This window comes from Myiozetetes cayanensis, unplaced genomic scaffold, assembly GCF_022539395.1.
Source record: "Myiozetetes cayanensis isolate MyiCay16 unplaced genomic scaffold, myiCay2020 scf3, whole genome shotgun sequence".
NCBI lineage: Eukaryota > Metazoa > Chordata > Aves > Passeriformes > Tyrannidae > Myiozetetes > Myiozetetes cayanensis.
Window position 1 is genome coordinate 50,616,481 of NW_026087521.1, and position 21,829 is coordinate 50,638,309.

A 21,829-nucleotide genomic window follows, 5' to 3' on the forward strand; every position below is an offset into this window, starting at 1 on the left:
GGTCTTGCTCCCCCTCTGCAGCAGGGAGCCCTTGCTGACACGGACTTATTGAGATGTGCAATGGATCCAAATGTGGCCCCTTCACCCTGTGAGCATCTCCTGCCCCTGCCCACATATCTGAACCCTGGAAGCACACCTGTCCATAATGAAAAGAGAATTAACAGCTTGCTTCAGATGCTGCTTGTCACAAACATAATTGTGGGGTTTTTTTTAATAAATAAAGAACATACACCTCTGGCACAGTTATGCTTACTCTGTCTGTCCTCCTTTCTTGAGTGCCATCCCAGACAGAAGAGGTGTTTTTTAGGGAGGTCAGATAGGGCCTGACAGAGGGTTCTGCTGGGCACGAGCTGTGAGCTCAATGGAGTGAAGAACTCACCTCCTTTCTAATTATTTTATCCTCCACATTGTCCTTCAGGCTGGCCCATATCTGGGAAGTAGAAGGTCATAAAGGTGTGTATGTGTATCTTGTAGCCCACTGCTGGGCAAAGCCTGCTCTTCTGTAACCATGCTGTACAGGTGTCCTGCACACACAAGGCAACTCTGAGCTGCCCAGACTACGTGTGCCGTGCTGGAGGTGTGTGTGGGCTGTTTGCTCTGGTCTGCCCATGCCTACCAAGGTTACCCAGCCTCCTGCCTGACCAGAGAGCAGTGGCACTGCTAAAGCCTCCAGAAAAAACAGGATAAGTGTTCAAATGCCTGAGACATAATTCACTGGTAGGAACAGGACAGGCATTGAGATATGGTGGCTAATCTAGCTACAAGATTCAAAATCTTCTCTAATCTGGTGAAGCGAACCAAACCAGCTGCTCCTGATTTTTGTGTTGTCTGTAATTACCTCTGACTGCCACGAAAAGTGGGTGGGCCATGAAACAGGAAAACGAGATAGACAGGGACTTGCCCAATCCCTGGAAGTGTTCAAGGCCATGTTGGATGTGGCTTTCAGCAACCTGGTCTAAGTGGAATGTTCCATGGCGGGGGGGCTGGAACTAGGTGATCTTAAGGGTCCCTTCCAAACCAGGCCATTCTATGATTCTATTAAATGATCAGATGGAGAAATGGGGAGTCAAGGAGTAAGACAGATATGAGGCATGTCTCTGTGGTCTCCAGCATAGAACTGCAGCAAGTGAAGTCATCCCAGGCTAGTTTTTTTCATACCAGCCTGGGAAAATGGAGCAGGGAAACCACACTGGCACAGACCTATGTGGTCCCATGTCCCACATGCAGATGGTGAGCTCATGCTCAAGCCTTCTCCTTCCACTCTTTCACAATTAAGTGCCCAGACCACCTGTGTCAAAGCAACCTTAGGTTTGTCTTCACAATCCCCTGTGGCCCACAGTCCTGTGGGCTGAGTGCATCCCTTCCTGACAGCTGGCACTACATCCTCACCCTGTATCCCTGACCCTGGACACTGGTGTGCCCTGAGTTTGGCATGCCCTGTGTCTGGTTCCTGGGTGTGCACCACACATCCAGCATAGGTTAGCTAACTTCTCCCTTCCCAGCTCTCAGAGGCAGCATGGACAGGTTTCCCTCTAGGGACAGTTGCAAGGAATGCTCAGAACTACTGGGAGTAGTTGGTGTGTTTTTTCACACACCCCTTCCTGCCTTTTAGCACTTGCTGCGTGAGATGGGCTATGAGGGGACATAGGATCCTTCCTATGGGTGGGACAGCATTGGGACCCTGAAAATGACTGAAGGGCACATGCATCAGTCCCTTTGACAGAGGATGTAGCAGAAGTGATGCTGAAAGCTGGGGGAGGGAATGGAGGAATTGGCTCAGCATAGACATTCATCTCGAGCATGGAGCATTAACACAGTGGTGACTCCTAAACTTGAAAGGGGCCTAAAAAGCATGATTGCCCATGCTGCACAAGCAGCCCCCACATCAGATGACTGGAACCGAATACCTGAACCTAGGAGAGAAAGGGATGAAAAGAGGAGAAGGGAGAATAGGAAGGATTTGGGGTACATTCAAGGAGGAGCTGAAATGATGACCTAGGAAGCTTGTCATCTGCCCCAGAAATATTGTTACCTCCTGCTTCCCTGGCAGGAGGCTCCTGCAGTTTTGACACGAGTTTGATCTCTCTCTAGATGTTCCTTTCCTGAAGATGCCCCTGCCCATAGAAATCCCTTGACATGGGGCACAACATGACAGGGAAACCTAGCTGTCAGTGGGCTTTTGCCCATGTCAGCTGCTGTGACTCCTCTAGTGCTGTGGCAGCAGCAGGGAGATGTATAGCTCTGCTGGGGAATCCAGCAGAGTGATCCCCTCCCCACCAAACATGCTCACTGAGCCACACGGAGGGAAAGCAAAGCAGCAAGGATTCAAGTGTCACAGCCTGTGCTTCCATTTGGAGGGATGTTTAAGCCACCTGGACAGGCAGAGAGGATCTGTGAGCACATCCAGCAGCGCAAGCTTTATGATTTAGGCAAACAGTGTAAATGCTTAAGTACTTACACGGTAATATCTTTCCTGGCACTTTTACAAATAGACTCTCCTGCCCACCTGTGCAGAGCAACCTCAGATGCTGTCTCACAGCAGGGACCTTCTGCCTATAGGCACACCTGGGAATCTTATTGGTGCAGTGTGGCCCTCTCCCTCTGCCCTGCCTCCCCACTGGAGGGAACAGGCAAGTGATGTTCAGCCTGTCTCGCAATCAGCTGGAGACCTCGATGGCGTGCACGGCACCTTTGAGAGTGGTATCGTGGGGTATAAACATGAGGCAGGGGAGCAGGTGATTTGTTCCAATGTTTTGCTGAAGTCGTACAGCAATTCCTGACCAAGTGGAAAAGTGGAAGATGTGGCAAACCTGCACTCTCCAGTCCAGTGCTGGAGCTGATGTAGCCGCGTACCAGGGAAGAGGCTCTCCTACCCGTCATGGTCTCTCACATGTTCCCACAGTAACAGCAAGGCAATCACATTCCTCCTCTCCCGTGCACACCGATTAAAATCATGCTCATCACAAGTGCATCAGCTCGAGCACCCAGCCCTTTAATTGCTGCAATGAAGGATACGAATGTAGGCGATTCTGAGGCCAGCAAAGCAGAAAATTAGCATTTAGTGTGAAAATGACACCACTGCATCATCACCAGTCCAGAGCAAACAACACAACCTGCCAGGCTGCCTCTTTTCCTCCCTACGTACATGCTTGGACTTGTCCAAGTGCTGCAACAGCCCCATAGCTTGCTGCACACATGGGGCCTGTCCCTCTGAGACTGCCACCAGGAGATCCCAGACAGGCAGGGTCTGCAAGCTGGCATCTGCTTTTTAGCTCTGGTCTTTTGATGAAGCAGATTTATACACTCACTTCTAAGATAATCCTCCCTCAAATGTCAAAAGTGCCACATTATCTACTGCATTGACTCCTGAGGTATTTACAGAGCAGAAGAATGCAGCAGCAAGCGAGGATGAGGCTGATGAGAAGAAATCTGCACCCTCAGGGTGTCCCTCAAGGTGAATCATCTGTCTCAAGTTTTGAGCCAGCAGTCAGTTCTCCTCCTCCAGGTACCCTTAACTATCTTTCTCCATCCTTAGGGCAAGTTCCTCTCAGGCCTTCTTACCTCTTTGTTACCTAGGCTGCTTGGACACAACTAAACATTAAAATGCTGTGTCTGTACAAGCCCAAAAGGAAAGGTTGTTGGTTTACCAGTCAGGTTGGGAAGGAGTCAGTGCCCACAGCCCCAGGGCTTAGCCTGCCACTGGTCCCATCAGATTAGGGTGTTTGAGTTAGCTGGGATGGAGGTGAATGGCTCTGCCTCTGTAGTGGTTACTGAGTAGAAGTATGGATGAGCCCCAGGGGGATCACTCTGGAGCAGCACTCTGCGTTTGACTCCAGTCACAGAACCAGCAGTTGCACAGGCACTCTTGCTTTGCTATGAGATTTTGGGCTGTTCAGACATGCCCACCTTGCAAAAATGGGATCAGTGCAGGTGTGACTGCCATGTTTGCCCACCCCAGCCAGGGCCCTGCATGCTGGTGGTTTCTACTGCAGAGAGAGCTGAGTGTTTCCCTGGCCTCCCTCACGTAGGTGCCAGAACATCCTTGCCCAAAAGGAAGAGTGTTTCAACGTGTTTTGATATGGACCTATGACCTCTTCGGGTTCCTGAGCAAATCTGTTGATGCTGAAGTGCCACAGTTCGAATTCTGAAATGCAGATGGAGTAGCAATTTACATGGTGTGAGGAGGGTCCCAGTGATCCCCAAGAATGCAAGTACATGCACATATGCACACTTGTGGTGGTTCCAACAGCCCCAGGTCCCTGCGTGCCCCACTGTGTGATCTGCTCCAGCTCCCCACCAGCCCCAACACCCTTATTTCCCCTGCCCACGGACACTGGTTCCCTGAGTGATGACTCACATGGGTTGCAGCTAAGCTGTACCCCTCAGGCTGCAGCACTTTGAGGTTGCCCCTTGCTCCAGGTCTGTGGTGCATGGCTGGATCGGGCTTACCACCCTGGGGCAAGAACAGACCTCTTCAGCTTGTTACAGACAGTGTTGCCCAGACATTGCCTGTATCGATGCTGTGGGGACGGCTGGTGAGCAGTGTCCCATGTCAGCAGTTTGGGCTGTTTACTGCTTTAATATATTCTTGAAAAAAGAGACCAGTGGGAGGTCTGATTATAAGCCACAGGCACCCTGAAACAGGTATACGCCTACGCCCACACACAGAGAGAAAGCATCAGTGACTATGGAAGCACAAGAATAAATATTGAGCAGACACTGAGGGATTTTCAGAATAGTCTTTTTTTTTTTTTTTTAATTTAATGCCATGTTGTTTGTTGTAAGTTTCCTTTTTTTTCCCTTCTTTTTTTTTCTTCCTGATTTATTTCCTATGCCTGGGTTTACAATAACAGCAGAAACTAATCAGTGGCCAATGATGATTAACAGTCTCTCATGTGTTATTAACTCTACATTCAATGGAAGATAATCTCAAAAATTTGTGCTAGGAAATATAAACATACGGGGGGAGGGGGCAGTTGCATGTATATAGAGGGACTATACACACAAAAGCAGATATTTTATCCACATCACCCCATTTACATTGCACTCAGCTTTTTTCTTAGAAATATCTAGTTTTATCTAGAATGTGTGTAGTATTTCTGTGCGTAGAACAAACCTTGAAACAAACCCTTAATACAGATCAGATAAGGAGGTTGGAGAAGTGTGTGAGAACATAAATTAACTGTGTTGGTGAAGTTGTAATTGAAAGGGGAAATGGGGTCATCTGCTTTCATCCTTATCAGCCCAGCAATTATTAGATGCAGCTAAGGGTGATGGTGCTAGTTTTAGAGGAAAGCTTACCTGCTACCCCATTTGTCCCTTTTTTTGGAGATAAGGAGCATTTAGGGGACTCCTCTGATACTTCATCTCCAAAGGTGTGATAGTTTGATAGCAAGGCTTATGTCAAGAACTTGCAGGGTAATAGAAATACCTGCCTGTGCATGGACCACATACCTTGGGTTCTTGAATGACACTTCTCATGCTTGTGTGTGGGTGATTCTCTCCCTAAGAAGGCACTTTTCAATGTAAGAACAAAAGCTTAGATTAAAGATGTTTCACTGAAAAATATTTTCTCTTCAGATTGCCATCCTCAACATCCCATGGTATCGCTGACATTTTGTTTTGAAGCAGCATCTTAGCCCATACGTGTGTTTCTGACTGAAGGAGGGAGGGCTGCCCTGCTTGCTTGTGCTGGGTGGTTGCTAGCCCTCTTTTTGGAGATACTCTGACAGTCTCTGACAGACTCCAGTGGAGGAACATTCAGTGCTATTCCCTTAGCAGCAGTCATAAGAAAGCAAAGAAGAGAAAGAAAGTGGTCGCAGCAGGGCAATGACAAATCCCACTGCACTGTGGTCAGCACAAGCAGGTAGCTTGCAGTGCAAAAATTTCATCCAGGATGAGTAAGCTGGAAGAAAGAGAGGGGAAGAGCTGCAGGAGGAGCTTATTTGTTTAGCATGGTGCAATGTGTGCACCAACATTGCTGCAGCAACCAGAAACAAAAAAAAACCTCAAAAAACCAAAATAAAGCTACAGCACCTTTCAAAGTTTTCCAAACTAATACAGATAATTAAAGCAGCATAAGACAGAGGGTTAAAGTGCTCTGATCTCCAGGAAAATGTCTTGGAAAAGCAGTGCCTCTCTCACTGCTATCATTCTGCTCTGTGGACCATGAGATGAAGGGAGAGCTGTATCTTCTGACTTTGGCGACTACAGACAACACTGCTAAGGAAAGATTTGTATTCCTCTGTGCCCACAGCGTTGAAAAGCAAAGAGGGAGTGTGAGCTGGAGCCTGCTGTGCTTTGCATGGCAACAGCCCAGCTGTTCACTGGAGCAACTTCAAGAGGTGCTGAGTCCCCCCTACTCTTATTAATGTCATGAGCCTGAGAGATGTTCAGCAGCTGTGCTGACATACAAAGAGAGAATGATCTCATCATAGGGTTCATCTGTGCAATCCCATCGCTGACATAAGGGGAAGGGCAGAGCCCTTATTGCCGCAGCTGATGTTGGAGCAAAAGCAGAGACATGCTGCTAAACAGGGTCTGGTATGCTGGTTCTGGTGGGGGTGAGTGCTCCCTACTTGCAAAATTGAGCACATCTGCTCTAAAAGTGGCCGGGAGGCATAAATATTGAATAGCAGATTGCCAGCTCCTGCTCAAAGTGTGGCAGGATCTTAGTGGATGCAAACAGGGGGCTTGGAAATACGCAGAAGAAGGAAAACGTGCTAGAGAAGAAATATATATGTTTAAATGAGAATAAATATATATGTTCAAAGATACGGAGGTAGTGAGTTCCTACTGGAAACCAGTCTCTAGCAAGGAACAAAAATAACAAGGAAAGCAAGGAAAAAAAATAAAAAAAGAGAGAAGTAAGGCAGATGATCAGGGAAGGGGATATTTGGAAGTCAGGTCAAATTGGGTGGCACACACCCAGGTGCCTGACTTTGCAAAGTACCAAGCTCTTCCTACAAGTGTTTTATGTCTTGGCTAGTTAAAAAATCAGTGGGGTTTAGTTTTTCTCTTCTCTGTGAAATTCTTATGATAAAAACAAGTGAACCAAAGCTGCTTACCTCCTTATCTTCCATAATAAATGCTGAGTTTTTATTTACATTGGCTAAAACTAAGTCTCTGCTCCTGAGCTGGCCTTACAAAGACTTTTGCCCTCATTGCATGGTGTACGTGCAGGGCACATCTCCTGCAGACACCTCACTGCCTGGGGAGCAATCTTCCATGCCCTGTGGGTGGATGGCTGGCCTGGTGTCTCAAGGATTCAGTCACCACACCCCGAACAGAACACAATACCTCTGTGATGCCCTGTGTGAGCATTACGGACATGAGAACCGTTTTGGTGGAAATCCTTTCATTCTCAGCAAAAAGGAAAAGTAAAAAATTCAATTCCTTGAACACTTCAAGGATTTCTGCTGTATGTTTCTTCTGTCTGAAAAATTATTTTCCCGGTCAGTAACATTTTCAAATTCTGCCCTCCCCCAGTCCTGCTCAATTCATTAATTTCAAGAGGGTTGGTGGTATTCAGTCCTTTACAGGACCTGGCCTCACAAAAATCCCCAAAATGAAACAAAAAAGCCCCAGAAACCCAAATGCACCACATTGCCAACTTTCCATGAAAGAAAACAGTGGTCACACTGGCAATTGATTCCTATATACCTAATTTCATAAGGAACTTCTGGTAGTAGTAAGGAAGACAGATGAAGATTGAGAAGCCATGAGAAGCACACCTAGTGGTATACTTCACTTGTTTGGCTGTGCTGAGTCAGAGTCTCTGGGAGCAGAAGAAATACTAGATACTGTTGTGTTTTCCATGGGCAGGTTGAAGCAGTTGTTGATTCCATGTGCAAGAGAAGGTGGGAAGCACTAGGGATGGGCTCTGCTCTGCAGCTGCAATAAACAGCCCTAACAGGCCCAGAGGTCATGGTGGGCGAGGAAAATTTACAGGAAGGGTTTAGAAAAAAAGACTCAGAAAAACACCTGGTGAGCCAAGATGAAAAGAGCAGCAGCAGTGGGAGCAGGACACGGCAGAGATGTGCGAGCTCAAGGAGGAGCTCAGCATCGAGCAGGGAGAGGGACTGCTTTCAGTGGCAGACGTGGGGGAGAGCTGGGCATAAGGGAAGTGTGGCAGCTGGACAAAACACAGTGATATCAGGCTGATGACAGCAAAGAGAGTCCTGGCACGAACTGCCTGCGATAGTCCCCAGTAGGAAGTGGGGAGTACAGGAGGCTGAAAAGATGCCGGGGCAAATCCTGGGCTACCCTCAGGTGTTGTCTGGGAGGTGGGTGGGTGATGACAGAGGTTTTTGTGTGTGCCAACAGCCAGGCATAGCTGGGAAAGGCAGCTCTTGCCAGGAGAAACTGTACAACCTGCCCCGCCACAGAAATCCCCAGCAAAAAACCAAACTGTTTGATGGGGTTCAGTATTCTTCTTCCTCTTCAGAAAGGATAGATGTTTCTTCCTTCTTCTTCAAACAGTTAGTAAATAATTAAAAGAGAGAGACAAAATATTCTCTAAAGATAACCTACTCTTCTGTTTCCATGGCAACCTCCTTTCCTAAGCCAGAAGCCTTTTGCTCAAGTTATACGGCAGAGGGTGAAAGCCCTTTTGCAGGGAGGTGGGAGAGCTGGCATGACCCTGATGGGAGGCAAAGGGGAGACAACCCTCAGAGCAAAATGACTGCCATGAACCCCAAACCACATTCAAAACATTTCCACGGACAACCAAGAATAAGCTGAGAGAGCATCCATCCTAGGGGTTGGAGTCACCCTGTGAGGCCACCACTACCATCTTCCCCACCGTCTTTCGATACTTCTTCCCTCCCAGCCATCCCAAGTGCAGGCCATGTTTGTCTCATGATCAAATATTGGGGTATTTTCTATCTCTCACCTTTCTCCCATTCCTCTGCTGAAACATTTCATGGCCCACACAACTGCCAGGACAGCTCGGAGTCTCAAGTCCATTTTCCTTATGGCCATCTTCCAGGAAACACTCTGCCTTGAATTGTACTCAGTTTGGATAGGTTTCTACTGTTCGGGGCTTTTTTTTAAGCCCTACCTCTGGCTTCAAAGCAGCTCTGGGTTTGGGTCTAAGCCTTGTGCAACCCAAGATCATTGCTCAGCCATTTGGGGAGTAACTTCCCTCCTTCCCTGAGGATGTGAAACCATGTCTCTCGTCCCTCCTCAGGACAGAAAGCATGGGCAACTCACCCAAAGAACCACCAGTGCAAAAAAAGCATTTAAAGACCCTTATTATTGCTTTAATAAAACTAGATTTGTATCCTTTCTGCAAGGACAAGGACCCAGGCTCTCCTGTTATCTCCTTACAGGTCTGACCTCCCTGCAGTCAGTATGCACACTTGCAACACAGCAAACACTCCTTCCAGCAAATAAATTAAGTTCACACAGTAATTATCCTTTTCCTGGCTGTTGGTCCCATTTGTTGTGCTCACTGTTCACAGCCCCAATTTGTAAGATGCAGCAGCTGCTTTAAAGTCAGACAGGTCACAATATTATCAGAACATCTGTTCTGTGCTGCCCACTTTACAATGCTTTCATATGCCAACTGGGAGACCTCTGTGAGGGCTGCAGGGGCCTTCTTGTTCCAGTGGAAAAAATGGGACAGGAGGCCCTGAGGGAGCCCCGCTCCTTCTCAGTGCACCAGCCTCCAAACTTCCACATCTCCATTGCACCGCTGTCTTCTCCCCGCTGCCCTTCCCACTCCATCTTCTCTGACACAGCTTAGTAGAACTTCCCTGGGGTGGCAGGGGATGTCTGAAATTCCTTGTCCCCCTCAAGTGGGTGGTTTTCCTACCCACCTGCAAATCTGCAAAGGGTACAACACCTTGACGTTGCTGCAGGAGGAGATCCAGGTTGGCCCTGCCAGGAAGGAGATTTGTGCAGTTATACCTCTGGAAAATGAAGGAGGGATGCACCCTCTGGAGGCCTTGCTCCAACCACGCTGGGAGAGGATTGTGTTCACTGGATTGCATCCTGGATCCCGAGGCAGGTCATGGTAAGAGGAGCTGATCTGCCCTCACCCTCCACATTGGAGGCCTCTCCACTCACACTGCTCTGCAAGGCAGAGACAAGGAGAGATGCAGTTCTCCTTGTCCCTCTCACCCGTCTCTCCAGCTCACTCAGTGAGCCAGTCAGCCTTGACACAACATATATAAACACCCTTACAATTTTATGCGCGCGCACACACACACACACACGTATTCCCTGCTCTCCATGTCCACAGTTGGCAGTAAACAGGACTCTGGTCCCCACTACACTGATGCAAATCAGGAAAACTCCAAAGGATGATGCTGGGGAGGAGGCAGAGTCACGACTGAGCTGAGACTGCCCTTGTTGGGTCTTCCCACTAGAACTTGGAATAGGGTTAGCTCTCAGCCAGGGAACTGACTGAGTTTTGTATTGTTGAAGCCCCCTTTGCTTTTATGTATTTTTTAATATTCTAGTTTGCTTTTAATATATATAGCTATAGATACAAAAATAACAGATAGGTTTTTCTAGGGTTGATTTTTGCACCTTTGGGCTTCTAAAAAAGAAAAATCACAATTACTGTAAATGAAAGGAGGAAAAGTTCAATTTGCTCTCCCCTTTTTACCTCCCGCCTTCCTTCTATCCTGCCTCTCCCACTTCAAATTTCTTCATGAGTCTTGTAATTTTTTCCCTTAGTAGTTTTCCTTCTTTGGAAAATGAAAAACACAAACCCAACAAAACAGCAACAAAAATATGCCATGCAGCCTCCATCCCCTCTTTCCATGATCACGCCTGATGTGTTCACACATTCCTTTCGAAGTGAGGCTTTTCACCTCAAAATGTTTCCTGTGCTCCATGGCTGTTTGCTTTTCCCTGCTGCTGGGGCCAGATTTTCACCTGCTGTAAATCAGCGTGAATCCACCTTGAGCCAGAGCTCTGCTGCTTTACACCAACAGCACACAATCGTGTTTTGCCAATTTACACTTGCCATGAAGATCTGGCCCACAATTTTTAATGTTTGAAATGGAAGCATGGACAATAAGGAAGTTCCCAGAAACAGGCAAGGCAAGCTCTTCCCTTGCTGCTCACGCTGCTTCCCTTCCCTTCGCCCCCACCCTGCCTGTTTGGTGTTGCAGCTCCTTCGGCCCCCCTTCGCTTGTTCCTCCTTAGTACTTTCTGAAATTCACAATCTCTTGGTAAAAAAAATAAATAAATCGATCTCTCTATATATGTATATGTATATAACTAAACAGCTGCCATGTGGCAGTCACCTGGCTGGAGGGGCCTGTCCCTACAAGCCCCATGGCCTCTTCTTGTCACTATAGTCTCTGTGGTGATGGTCCAGGTCTTGCCTTAGGCAGGACCATTCCCGTATTGCTTGCACTCTCCCATGCCTCTGAGGTACGGTACCAGAGTATTTATTTTATATATATATATATATATAAAATATATATATATATTTACGTATATATATATTTATAAATTTTTGTTTGCCTGTTTTGTTTTCTTGCAAATCCTTTGGAATTGCTGCTGGGGAGAAGCTAGTGAAACATGCTCCCCATGCCAGCGGCCGAATGCTCCCTCCCTGAACCTCAGGGACCCTCATCTGTTTCTCTTGCTGACACCGTCGCCCAGCTCCAGCTCAGAAGGGAGCGGGGAGCTGCGGCCCCCTGTCCCCAGTCTGCCGGGACCGTCTATCTCCTCTCCTTCCCTGGGCGAGGGGGTGTCCTTGCAGAAGTCCGTCACCCAGGACGGCATCGAGAGGAAGCCCCGGGGGTCAACGGTGTAGAAGGGCTTGGCGTGGTGGGTGGTGGGGCGGCGGGGCGAGGGGCTGGCGTGGAGGCTGCTGGTGCTGCTGCACTTCTTCACCACGGTCAGCCCTGGTGGTGGGGGCGAGAAGAGGGAGGTCAGCGAGAGGCTGCTGAGGGTCTCCGAGGGCTCGCTGTTGTTGCCACCCCCCCGCAGGCTGCTGCCCGCCCCCTCCTCATCAGAGGGGTCCATGGAGTCATGGTGAGTGCAGCCAGGACTGGTGCTCCCACCGCTGCTGTGGCTGCGCTGATGACGACACATACTTCGCAGGTTGAAGAGCCCCCGGCCCCGCAGGCTCCGGCGGCGGGAGGCAGGGGAGATGGGGCCTGCCAGGGGTCTTTGGCTGCCCGCAGCTGGCATGGGACACAGGGCCACCGGGAGGTCCAGGGTGCACTGGGGAGAGTCGCTGAGATTGAGGCTGTCCTCCAGCGTGGTCTGCAGGCTGCCTGCCGAGCTGCTGCTCCGGCTGTCCAGCGACGTATCACTGTCAGGCGGCTGGGGAGCAGGAATGTGAAAACACAGTTCTCAGGAAGTAGATGGGCAGTGGGCAAGAGACTTTGCCTTATTTGTTTTAGGAGTACTTTGGGGTGTGAAAATAAACCACAAGAAAAGGGAAAAACTCTGATTCCTCTCTCACTCTCCTCTGCCGGGAAGGGCAGCTATAAACCACATACGCAATGCTACAAAGCACCAGCTCTGCAGCTTGCCCAAGGGATTTCCTTCTGGGTAAGGAGGAGGAAAGGTTTCAATATTTTAAACTGATTTAATTCTACTCTAGGATGAGTCTAGGCCTCCCATGTGAAGTGCTCCACCAAAGGGAAGGGAAGCTGGGGAGTTGTGAGCTCTGCAGCCCCTGCCACTAGGCTCTCCCTGAGCACTGATGGTCCAGGGGAGCAGCGGAGCAGAGGTTCCCTGTGGGTCCTCACTCTTGGCTTTCCTATAAACCTGCCATATAGGCTATGAACACATCAAAACTATCAGCTGGACAGGAATTAGGGGACTTTTGTATATATACACCTCTGCTCATTAAAAAAAATCAGTCATATTTGGGGAGAGAAAAGAGTCCTCATGGTTCTTCTGACCAGCACTAATGGTAATGATGGTATTTAGGGCAGAAAGGTGGGGTCCCTTTCCAGCAGGAAGAGGAAACAGCTTTAATTTCCTTGTGTCAGGTCTCAGCTAGTTAAGCAGCATTTCAGTTGTTTCTAGGAAATTGGTCTGTGCTAAGAGATCATCATTGGGACACTGCACTGGAAATGATACATGTAGGATTGGAAGCAGTTTCCTGGACCAGTTATTCAACACAGTCTGCATCACATAATCAGAAGTTTACCAATTTCTCCTTTACAATAATTCAGTACTTTTGTCCCAGTGGTATGCCAGATCCAGAGCTCTTCCTCTTTGTATCTTAACTTATACCAAAAGTTTCAACACTGCAACAACTCAGTGGTCTCACATGAAGGCTTAATTTATCCTTGGTGAATTTACACATATTTGTATTGTACCAACAGTGTCTGTCACATGTAGCTGGATAACATCTGATTTTATTTTTTAGTTTGTCTGGAATAGAGTCTCCCTGTTCCTGGAGTATCTTCCAAGAACAGTAACAGGGATCTCTACTGGGCTTTCATCTCTGCCTCCTCTGCTCTTCAGAGACACTTGATCTTCCCCCAGTGCTTTTATTTTTCTCTTTCACTAGTGAGAAATGGCTGCTTTTTCAGAAAGAGATAGCACCTTCCTGGGATGTGAGAGCTAAGTGGGCAGGGGAAAACAGTGAGCTTAGGGACACAGCGTGTGGATGTGGCACTAAGGGCTGTGGAGGATGTAGGTGGGTCGAAGCCTGGTCCAACCAAGGTGTGTGATCTGGAGTCACGGTGCTAAGAGAACCCAAGGAGGCTGTAAAGCTGTCATCTCCCTGGCTCACACTGTGGCTGCTGTGCATGCAGGTGTCTGCAGCACACTCAGTGCCAGGGACCCAGGGGTGAGCTACAAAGTGATGTGATTTCATCTTCATGGGGGGCTCACTGCAGCTGTCAAACTATTTGTTGATCCAAAGGAGCAGAATATGTGACTTGATGGGGTGAAAGCTATACAGCACCCCTTTGCTGTGCCACCCTCTCTTCTCCCCAGCCCCCCTGCATTCTGCTCCTCCACTGTGCTCCTCCAACAGATCCAGGTTACCCAGCCCATGTTCACAGCTGCTTCTGTCTTTCCTTTGCCCTCGTCCTCGTTCAGCCCCCTCACCCATTTAGATGTGATGTGAGTTCTCCTAGCAGAGGGAAGAAGAGTTTCCTCACCTGTTGAAGAAGTGAACAGTTCACGCTTGGAGATCTCAGTGATGCCCATGAGCCTTGCAGAGAGATCTTAGGAAGGTTGTGTGGACTTGAGACCTTCTCAGGCCCTGTCTGGGTGGCTGGGTGGAAAAATTCTGCTGGTACAGGTAACAGAGGGCAAGATGCACCTGGAGAGAAGGGGCTGGGAGGGACTGACAGAGCACCAAAAAAGGGGAAGAGAATAGAAATAGAAGGAAAAGAAAGTTTAAGAGCCCTCTGATTTGATTTGGTGCCTTTGCTGCTGTTACACTGAGGGTCCTCAAGTCCAGTGTACAAAGGATATTCAGTGACATGCACTCCTGGCCAAGAAGCCTCAGTCTGGTGTTCAGACCAGTCTAGTGTAACATGCCCATGACCATTTGCACAAAAACCTGCACCAGACCCACAAGACCTAACACGACTCAGAGTCATAAAGTGACAGCCCAGCTTGCCCCTGCTGTTGCTCTCCAAAGTATGTACCACTGCCATAGGATTTTCATCCCAGATCCTGCAAGGCAAGGGTTGAAGGGAGATAAATAAAGTGGTGGTTTGGGAATGTGGGGACCACAGGAGACCAAGAGCATGCTCTAGAGTAGAACTGGAGCACTTCCACCAAGGACAGACATGTGTTACATGTTCTCTGAAACTGTACCTGGTGGCAGGGGGCAGCAGTGGTTTTTTTACCATGCTGAGTAAGCACAATTCATCCAGCTGGCATGTCAAGGGAATCTGTCCCTACTCGTCTCTGACCATGCATGGGCACACTACTGTGAATGGGGATCAGCTCTTTTACGATACTTCTCACAGTCATGTCTGAGGTAAGATACAATATCTAGCAGCTAAAGAAGGAACTGCTCCTCACACGATTCCTGAAGATCAGCAAACTGAAAGCTAATTCCTGGTTAGGAATTCCTCGCGTCACATTAACTCCATTCCTGGTAGAGGGGAAGCAGGGGAAAGACAGAAGAGCTGAACCAACCCACACTTTCAGCAGACTTGGAGAACGATGAGAACTGTGCTCACCTTTGGTAGTTTCATGCTTTAGCCAAGACTGGACTGAGTTTAAAGGAGTATTCTCCATTTCACATAGGTAACTGTCCGGGTTTGTAGAGCCATTCTCACTGGATGCTGGGAGCAGGCATTCCCCAAGATTTTCTGCCCCACTGAAGTCAGGGCTGTCCTGGCCATCCTGCTGGAAGAAAATTAGTGAGGGCAAAGCCTTGTGAAATTTAATGGCAGATGGTAGAGCAGACTTGTCAAAGCCTCAAAAAGAGGTGATTCTGATAATACCTTCAAACTAGTTAAGAGATGCTCAGTTTTCCCACCCAAGTCCCCTAAATTTAGACTCATTCAGAGGAAGTTATTAACAGTAGTGAAGAGAACTTTCAAAAATATATATCCTTTTGTTCTCCTCAAATCCTTCTCCATGGTATGTCTCTATGGAGAAGCTCTCGAAAAATGACCAGAATTATATTCCTCAGCAGGGACACCTGGATGAATACAGAGCACTTGAAATGAGCAGGGGCATAAATACAGTGCATGGTGTAACATGCCCATGACCACCTGGGGCTGACCTTGATCTGCTTAGGACTCAGCTGAGAAGTGTTTCGATTGTCTGACTCATCTCCTAGAAGGATGGAAGAGGACTTGTCTGAGTTGAGGGATAATGCTTCCATTTCAGCCAGCTGGACCTGCAGGAAGGGAAAGGAGCTATCACAGGTCATGCCTGGCATTCACATTTCAAGCAGCCACACTGTTTATGGTGGATAAGTGAGAGCCTGTGGACCCAAGATCAATTTTAGGTTATACTCCCTTGGATACATCAGGAACTGCCTAACCCAGACCTGGGCTGGGCAGGAGAAATCACTTTTTAAAGAAAGTTGAAAATATGATGATCTGCAAGCAGCCCACCACCAGTCCATGCTCCTCTAGTGCCAGAATTGGAAGAAAAGTCCTGAATCTGTCACAGCAATACAGTTGGCCCAGGGCCCTGCAAGTAAAGCCAGGCAGGCAGAGGGTTCCCTCAGGCCAGTGACAAGGCAGCCTGCTCTGCTGAGGGATGAGGAGTGAACCCCTCTCTCTGAAGGCACCGCAGACAGCCCTGCTTAAACATGAAAGTGCTTTCATTCCAGGGATAGTCATGCCTCTTGCAGTTCATGCCAGTATCATGCGTTTCATTTTCTCTTACCTTCATTACTGAAACCCTGTTTCCCTCCAGCTGTCCTAGGTCTTCCCTATCCCCTCCCCTCTAACCTACCCAAGACTTCACCTAACACTATCTCCCATCTTGCTCTTTATCCCTAAACTCACCCCTCCCGCCCACTCATACCTGCGCTCTCTTGCAAGTCTGACCACTGCATCTTTCTTATCCTTGTGCCTCTCCTCCAGTCCCATGCCTGACCTTGCTTAATCTTTTGGCCTGTTTCATACCATATGTGACCCTCTACTATCCTCTTTCCTCCAAGCTTTCAAATCCCCTCTGCCTGACAACTGTTTCTCACAATGCCTGAAAAGCAACTGCAGTTGCTTTGTCCCTCCTGTGCTTGGATTTCTGTCACTGATCTCTAGAGTCCCACCAGTTCACACCGACAGCAGCTAACTCTTGAGAGCTATATTCTGGGTTGTCTTGTCTCAATGAGGGCAGCTTGCTTCCTGGCCATGTATCTTTCTGGCCATGTGGTTGTGTTTGCAAGAGGCAGGTACAGCTTTTGTGCCATGACAGCAGGTGAAACATTTGGAGAGAAGATTCTTTTGAGCTGGAAGTTTAGTGGCTTGTGCCAATGCCAGAGAGTGGAAGAGGTCTCCATTTGAGGAATAATGCACTTTAAACAAATGGGATGGAAAACCAGAGATGGATTTAGACAAAGGGCACAAATGACATCCTTATTTGAGAGATCCTGACACAGGAACATGGTGCCATTCCACCATGAAGAGAGCACAAAACCAACAACTGCTCCTCAGAGCACCAACACACAGAGAGCCCACAGTGAATTTATATCAAGCATGCTACACAACCACCAGTCAGCAACTACTTGTGTGGAGAAACACAGTCTTCCTTCAGTCCCACTTAATGTGTGCACTTATCTATTACTCGCCTAAGAGGTTGTTACACCAAAACAGCCTTACAGCTGTGCTTGTAGAGACACGAGCGTGAAACGTGGTAACATCTGTGACTACCTTCTCCATCCGTAAAAAAAGGATTTCAACAAAAGCCAGAATAGTCTGTTTGTCACTGCTTGAAAATTCACCTGGGATCTACACAAAAAACATCATCAACAAAGTCATGAACAGATAAACTGCAGGTGGGGAAACACATTTCACTAGCGTTCACTGACAAACTCCTACCAGCAGTTAAACACACTTCAACCACCAATACACAAATGTCTGTCAACCATCCCAAGAATGGAAGGATAGCAATGACAAGAGAAGAGGTTAGCACCATGAAAAAAGGAGGTTTTGTTCTTATTGCTTCACTTACTGTAGAATATTTTAAAATTTGCTGACTAAAGATGAGGAACAAAAAAGTTTTAAAAATTGCAGTGGGAGGAGGAGGAGCTAGTCACTAGATCATAATCCATGAAAACTGCCAGGAACACCAACCTGAGACACTGAACCATGCACATATATCCCTCAGAAAATAACTATTTATAGGTATAAGTTTAAAAATAAACCTGTGATTACAAAAATTCTTAATCGAACAAATAATTGCTTTGAAAATGAAGTGTCAGAGCATAACTGGGAAAGGTGCTGGGCTCAATGCTACAAAAAAATTAGAATATATTAACAAGTTTGAGCATATGTTTAAATGTTGTGTCTATCCACTGTGCTCAGCATCTTGGTTAATTAATCTACCAGTGAAATCCGAGTGAACATTTTTGGCTAATAAGTGATTTTTGTCACAAGGGCAGAGTTAAGGGTGATATGGTGGACAGCAAGCATACTGGTTTTTTTGAATTCACATGTATTGAAGAAGACAAGATAAAAACTGTTTTGCCTATGTAACTTGCTGTCAATTGCTTCTGAGACCATACAGTTCTGTCTCTGTGTGTACAATACCTATTTGAATATGTTGATGTAGCAGAGTAAACTCTAATTCAATGACTGTCCATTTCTGATGTTAGCTACATATCCATAAAGTGATTTCCTGTTGAAAAAAATTTCCTCAATGTTTTTTTACTATGGAACATGAAGAGAAGGTCATGATCAGTTATGACTTAAAATCCTGAGCTGTAGTTTTGATCCATATCATCAGACATAAAATACTTACATTTTATTACTAAAGTTATTCTTGCATATATAGATAATTTCTTTTCAAATCCACATTTTAGATGTACTGAAATGTCAACTTTGAAAAATAATTTATGGGTCTATAACAACCATTAAAAAATACGATCTAAGAATAATTCTTCAGTTGTGACTATTATATCAAACTCTGCTGTGGCTGTGGGTTGCACTTGAAGATTTTGCTACCTAGTTTTCTTGATGGAAAGGTAAAATACCGTGTGGTTGTCTTCATTCCTAAGTGGACTACCGAAGACTGGAAGGTTTTAAAATGTAGCAAAGTAGCTGCAAATAACTTAATTTTGGGGTAATCATTCTGGAATGCCTTAGGAGATCTCATTTGCTGAGAAAGCTGAGCACCAATTGCTGAACATAAGGACTTAAGTAAAGCAGTGGAAATCGCAGTTAATTGAAAACTAGTTATTTGGTTGCGCTAATGAAGCATCCATTTGTGAAGTGTTGCAATAATAATAAACTACAGCGATGTTTGCATTTTGGTACTTTCAAAGGGAAGTTATGGGGATGGGCAGATAGCTGAAAAATTGAGAAAAAATTAGAACATCGGAACTAGGCATCTGAAGCCAAACAAAATAATGCTTTCTTCAAACATGGATAGAGTAATTTGCCAATAAGAGCTTATTTCCCAAGTTTCCTTGTTTCTTTAAAAGCGATAGCAACATATCAAGTTAGTTATGGGGAAGGAGACAATGCAGATTGCCACTGATGTACCAACTTACTGTTAGATAAGCCACACTACTGCCACAAGTCTGACCACACAAAATTGGAGCACTTAAATCCAATAAAATTATTTCAGAAATAAAATTAATTCTACTCCTCCCAGACTACTTTGTTCCTAAGTTTCACAACCTGAAAAGACGAATATCTTAGGAAGTAGTTCTCCAAAGCATGTACCAACTTTAGAAGCTCAAATCTAAGCCATTTGGTGTCCTGGTCTTAACAACAACCCATTAGTCAGCTAACAAACTTTCTCAGTGGGCCCATTTTTGTTTAGGTTTTGCTCAAACTAATTAACTGGTTTTCACCACAAACCAATCCTTGCTCACAGAGGGTGACTCTACTCAACAAGGCATTTAAACATGTGCTTAATTCATCGACCTCAACAGGGAATAAACAAGCACGTGTTTAAAACAAGGACAAAACACATGCTTAAATCTCCCACTGAACTGCTTCTGAGTGCTGTCACTGGGGTGAGATCCTTTGAGTCCTCCATACAACATGAGCTTGGACCTAGCCTTTTCTTGCAGAATTGAACACTACAAGAGCTGCCAGGATGCCTTCATAATCATTTCTCTATAGGTCATTCAGTCCCTCCTGACCTGTGTCCGATCACGTCTCACTTGTCCACCACCTCAAACATCCACCTGTGGCTGAACAGGGCAGGCCTGTACTAGAGGCAGTATTAGCACTTCACAACAAATAACAAACACAGGTCAACAAGGTCTACTGTCTACACAGTCTACAGTCAGGAGCACACATCGGACGGCCTGTAGGCATGTGGGTGTGGGTGTGCAGGCCCTGGGGGGAGGGTCCCCTCACACATCCTCGTACGCAGGTTACCTCTTGCTTGTCATGGTTACACTTCTCGCACATGGCCGGCGAGGAGTAATGGTGGAAGACGGAGCCCGATAGGTTATCGATGATCATTAACTCCCCGTCGAAGGAGTCCTTAATAATTAAAGAGACACTGTCCAGCCATAAGTTCTCCTAGGGGACAAGAAAGGGGGGAGGACGGGAGAGATCATTTTAAGAATGTCGAGTTTTTTGCTTTTAAGTTTCATGTGAATTTGGGTATGGGTTCTCCACCCTGACTCATCTGGAGCAGCATCTTGTTCTGCAGGTACTTGCACAGGGTCACTGGGGGAACACTTGCTCCATAGGTTGTGTAAAGGTGCCAGAGTTCAATGCAAAAAAAAGAAAATAAAAAATGAGGGACAGTCTTCACTCACTTTCAGTGCATCCCGGCACTGCTCACACCTCCCTTTCAGCATTTCTGGAGTTCCTCGCTCTGCATATGCCATTTCCCCTGCACTCATCTCCTGAGCTCCCATCTCAAATTTGCTCCTGTCACACCTTTAGCTGATCTGCTCCATCCCTCCTCTGCTGGCCCTTAGGTTCCTACACCATGATGACAATAAACAGGACACACTGCTGTCACAGCCTTGTCCCTGCGTGACACTACCAACTCAAAAGCCTACTGCTGAAAGCAAACCTCTCACCCTGAGGTGGAAGACTCTGTCTGCTACTGCTAAGCCCTCAGTCATCTAGGCTGCCCAGCTTCTACCCACAGCTACTTGCTGCAGCTTGGTTAGTAAGCTCAAAGGTGTACTCACCTGGGCTGGAGAGTAACATCTCATGCACAGATGTCCTTCAGGATCTGTTCGACCACCATCTCCTCCTGTTCCTGCTCCTTTTCCCTGTCCTGAATTTGGAGAGCCTGACTTGCGGGAGCACAGCCCATGAGAAATTTCCAGCTCAAGTTCAGCATCCATCTCTGCATCCTCCTGGGCCTCCTTGTTGCTGTCATCGAGATGTTTCATGAGCACGGCTACCACCACGTTGATGAGGACAAACTGGGCTGTGAGCACAAAGCTGACAAAGTACAGTGGGGAGATGAACTGCAGGTTGCTGAGGCAGCTCCGGTCATCGTGGCTGCAGTCACGTAAAGTATCCTTGAGGGGAAGTTGGGTTTGAGAGGGAACGATGGAAGGAAGAAAAAACTGAAGTAAGAATAAAATACTGGTTTCTCTTCCTGCCAAAAATCACTGATGCCAATGGAAATAACAAGGCAAACACTTCTATCATGCCATACCCATTGGGATAATGAGGTCCCCAAAGAATCTGGTACACTATCTCTGCATATGCTATCTGCTTCAGAGGAAAAACATCCAAAGGCATATGGAGAAAACTACTTTCAGACCATTACATGTTGCTGCCACTGTAGCCCCACTCATGTGAGCAAGACCAAAAATGAGCAGTCTGGTACTCTCTTCTCCCCTCCAGATTCAAAAGCACCAAATGTGATCGAAAAACTTTTCTTTCTCTGTGTCCTCTGCAGGAAGGAAGTATTTATTTTGGATTTTTCTGGTAGCTCTGCAGATGGATGCCATATCCAACACACATGTCCTATGCTCAGCTTTGATGACAGACCTTACTACAGTGAATATTTCCTCTTAGCCTGGACAGCCGTCTTGTTCCTCCCAAGGAAAATTGGCACTTTCTCAATCAGGTGCCTCTAGGACTAGATGAGCCCAAGGTTTGAGTTACCACAGTGGGGAGAGAGACTCTAGACCAAGCAGGGACCTTATCTATCAACCCAGCTTCTGTGCTCCTTTCCTTTGCAAGCCCAAGCAGTGCTGAACAGAGCATACATCAGAACTTCTCCTCCCCATAAGTAGGAGATTCTTGCCCCAAAGGTA

The 21,829-nt window shown here is 46.9% G+C and overlaps 1 protein-coding gene across 1 annotated transcript in view; it reads right to left on the reverse strand.

The window, feature by feature from the left end:
- Window positions 1–2,388: 2,388 nt before the first annotated feature.
- The window catches only part of CACNA1I (calcium voltage-gated channel subunit alpha1 I), a 173,296-nt gene continuing 153,855 nt past the window's right edge, over window positions 2,389–21,829 (reverse strand). The window contains 6 exon segments of the mRNA XM_050324168.1: window positions 2,389–12,294; window positions 14,097–14,284; window positions 15,135–15,303; window positions 15,686–15,802; window positions 19,971–20,117; window positions 20,744–21,082. Coding sequence (XP_050180125.1) covers window positions 11,593–12,294; window positions 14,097–14,284; window positions 15,135–15,303; window positions 15,686–15,802; window positions 19,971–20,117; window positions 20,744–21,082 — 1,662 coding nt within the window. The 3' untranslated portion in view covers window positions 2,389–11,592.